The 3974-nt window shown below is 38.7% G+C and overlaps 1 protein-coding gene across 2 annotated transcripts in view; it reads right to left on the reverse strand.

The window, feature by feature from the left end:
- LOC130012527 (intermembrane lipid transfer protein VPS13B-like) overlaps nucleotides 1–2871 on the reverse strand; it is a 3544-nt gene extending 673 nt beyond the window's left edge. For both annotated transcript variants that reach the window (XM_056100653.1, XM_056100652.1), the window contains exons 1-2: nucleotides 2828–2871; nucleotides 120–1091 (exon numbers count right to left, since the gene is read on the reverse strand). In XM_056100653.1, the coding sequence (XP_055956628.1) occupies nucleotides 120–1038 (919 nt within the window). In that variant the 5' untranslated portion in view covers nucleotides 1039–1091; nucleotides 2828–2871. The remainder of the gene's footprint in view (nucleotides 1–119; nucleotides 1092–2827) is intronic.
- Between the last annotated feature and the right edge of the window lie 1103 nt (nucleotides 2872–3974).

A 3974-nucleotide genomic window follows, 5' to 3' on the forward strand; every position in this document is an offset into this window, starting at 1 on the left:
TAGACGTTTTCCTTGAGATAATGTGTACATTTTAGACCTTTTTGATTTCTTGTCTGGTTCAAGTTTTCCTCATAAATAACCCCATAATACATGGCGCTATTAAACGAATAAATACATACCTGCACTACTGCGGGTCACTTCCTGTTTGTCAGGTTCAAGTTTTTTCTCACTGACTGGTATATGAATAACCCCATAATACAACGCAATACATAATTCTATTAAACGAATAAATATCGGTAATTGGTTATCACTGATGGTGGCTTTTAATTCTTCACAAAATAAATTAAAACGTGTTAACTTCGGCAGCTTCGCATTCAGACTGTCGTAAGTCATAAGGATACGACAGGCAACAATGCATTTAAACAACAATGGCTGCTCGTACGATTTGATATTTCCACTGGCATCTGCTCGATCCATGCAGACAGTTAGATCACAAAATTTGAGGACTTTCCGCGAAGTGAATTCTGGGGGATTAAAATCAACGAATGCCCGATTCCAGTTAATGTCGACTGGGTAGCATTCGGCAGACATGACGTTAACGGACAATACAATATCATCTTCAACGAATTTAATAACTAAATTATCGATGACTAATGTTATATTGTTTAAAATACGACTGATCATTCCTTGCATGTAGCCTGGAGGGAGAACTTCCGAATCCTGACGTTTTAATTTCTGCTTCGCTTTCGCTGCTTGTAATTGTTTTTTAACCTGTTCACTGGAATGTGAGCTGGAATGATCATCATACGCTGTGTCGCGGACTTTTAAAACACATTCGACCGTTTTCAGCGTGATCACGATCGGCTCAGAATTAATTTTATGCCATGGAACGTAGATCTTCAATTCTTTGATTTGACCACTTTTAAATATGACAGGAATTTGAAGCAGTTTCTCGAAGAAGTCTGTGCGTAGTTTGACCGTCTTTAAAGTGGCGTCACCTTCCCAGAAGTTTATCTTGAAATCCTCTTGACGCAACTCGACGTATTTATCCAGATATCCCATCAACAAGGGAGTGATGTACGAGGCTATTGCAAACATGATGCTGTTCCTTGGTTAACCTTCTATTTGTCCATCATTCTCTAAACCAAAATCTACAATAATAAGACAAAAGAATTAGCTTTTAATTCGGGGATCACGATGGCTAAGTGGGTAAGACGCTGGCTTGCTAGCCTGGAGGTCGGGTTTTCGATCCCTGCATTGGCCGAGAAAGTTCATCCAGATTTTTCGACGTGGTTCCCCCTTGTCAGTGATGCAGGACGGAGGGCCTGACAAGGACAGCTGTCTAGTCGTTCGGATGGGACGAAAAACTGAGGTCCTGTGTACACATTGGCGTGCACATAAAAGATCCCTTGGCAGTTGGAATCGATATAAGAGTAGGCCATAGTGCCACTGTCCGGGCAAAATTTCCCTCATAGCACACTGTATGGCATATGCCCGTCTTCATTAGCCCAGTTCGGAGAAGAACAGTAGGACGATAAACCCCATTTCATTTCAGCTTTTAATTCACAATCGTATTGCTGCCCAATCTGCATTTCTTTTGCAATATATTACAACAGTACCATGTATTTAAAAAAAAACAAAAAAACACACAGCTATTGTGGGATGAGTGGTCTTCTAAACTTGGTTCGAGTGGTCTTCTATCTTGGGATGAGTTGTCTTCTTTTGGGATGAGTGGTCTTTGGCACTCGGCAAACCTCAACAGATTCCAGTACCCTACATCTATTCTCGGCTGTATGACAAAGTCCGCCATTAGAACTACTTTCAAGTTCCCGGATTACAATGGCGTTGTCCATGACGACCAATGACGTGATTGATGACGACGTATTTGAAGAATGTTTTATCTTACAAAATTTTCAAAGTTTGAAGCTGTTTTTCTTTCAAGTTTATCCGATTTTCTTTAGACAAGGACAAATTTGCACTGAAAATTCTACACACTCTTTGAACGACGCAATTTTGAGAACTTCTTTCTAAACGCGTGCAAGTTTCCCTTATAAGTAAACCGGTGCCGGAACGCAAATGTATAGGCGTAGGTACATATCACTGTCATAAAGCCGAGGTTAGATGTAGGGTACCGGAATCTGCCAAGGTTTGCCGAGTGTGGTCTTGGGATGAGCTGTATTTGGGATGAGTTGTCTTGATACCCATCCTCGATATTCCCAGTAGTATGATTCGGAATGATCTATATGTACATGTGCCACAATCGTTGCATATTGCCATTTATTATTTAATTTTTGGTTTGTCAGTGATAGAGGACACAGGGTAAGCAAGACAAGAACAGTGCCTAGTCGTGCGGATGGGATAAAAAAATAACTGAGGTTGGTGTACCGGTACACGTTTGATTGCATATAATGGAGCCCTTGACAGAATTCTATTTAATTTTTTTTTCTGACACTACTTATTCAATAAATATTAAGGCCTAGATCTACATGATAATATTGATATAAAAGTAGGTCTGTGGGATCTGAAAATAAGCCGGCCGAGCTTATATATACTTCTATTGACAGAATCCTATTGATGTCCAGGCAAAATTTATCTCATAGCAAGCTGTAATGCCAGTCTTCAGTAAGTGAATAAAAGTAGAATGTTAAACCAAATTTCATTTAATTCAATTTAAAATAACCATTTGGATTTGGATTTGGAATTATTAATATTCTTCCTTTCGTCTAGCTCGGCTGACAGTACATGTAGCATAAATTATGGCATAATCTGAACTTGATGGGCAATATTCAATGAGATCTGAAGAATTAAACCTATGACTTACGGGCCTTAAAATAGTTCTTTATAAAACCCTGATCAATCTCCAATCAATTCGGGAAACTTTTATTACCTATTCAGTCACTGCCAACTCACACATCACCGCCATGTTTGTTTATAGTCTCGTAGACTCATTTCTCCAGTTAGAAGTTTAACAATTGCTCGATTGTCCAGCCGTACAATAAAAACTCAGAATTGAGTTGCCAAAAATATTCGGTTACCACAAAATTGTTTGAATACTACGGAACTTTGGAAAGAGAAAAAAAAACTAGCATTAAGACGGTTACATTAATATCTTCTATTTCTATCCTCACACCTCACTGGTTTGCACGAATAAAATGAATAGTCAGACCTTTTAGGTACCGACCTTTTATGAGAGAGAGGGGAGAGAGAGAGAATGGGGTTTAACATCCACTCGACACAAACTAGGTCATTTCGGGACCAACACATGGTTCAATTTTATTTCAATAATTCGCTTGCGCGTAGGAGTCTTTAGCAGTGGGAGGAAACCGGAGGACCCGGAGAAAATTTAACCCACGAGGTTGGACAGGCGATCCTAGTTTGTCACGTACAACCGGGGATTCGAAACCCCGCCAGTTGATACAGCGCAGCGCGCACGTGCTAACCATTCGCCGCCCCCACCCCCACCCGCGACCTTTTATGCTCCGGGCCTTAACGCCGTCAAAAGTTTAACAATAAAATAGAATTTGAGTATCTTCTATGTGAATAAGTATAATGATATATTTATGATGTCAAGCTGATTAAAACACAGATCCTATTTTATTTCGTTTTTTATAGTTCAAAATTTCGTTTTACTTGTCTTTACTACACCGAAAGTATAAAAAAACCGAAACGAAATATAGATCTGTATTTTAATCAGATTGTAATAATATATAATATAAAGAAGATACGGTGTGTGAAATTGTATACGTATATCCGTCTTCATTAGCCCAGTTCGGAGCAAAACAGTAGGACGTTAAACCCCATTTCATTTCATTTCGTATACGTATATATAACATCAACGATAAATGTATGGTTGGTGTTATTCATTATTTATATACATGTACTTGAATCATGACGTGAATTTTAAATTTTTGAATAACCAGAAGCCTTTTATGAAGGGTATTTCACTGGTGTCGCCTTACCATGATAAACTTAGAAATATCAGATATTATTATTTATACATAAAATGGTCCCGTGCTTGATGAATGTTACGGGTG

Source organism: Patella vulgata, chromosome 1 (genome assembly GCF_932274485.2).
Source record: "Patella vulgata chromosome 1, xgPatVulg1.2, whole genome shotgun sequence".
NCBI lineage: Eukaryota > Metazoa > Mollusca > Gastropoda > Patellidae > Patella > Patella vulgata.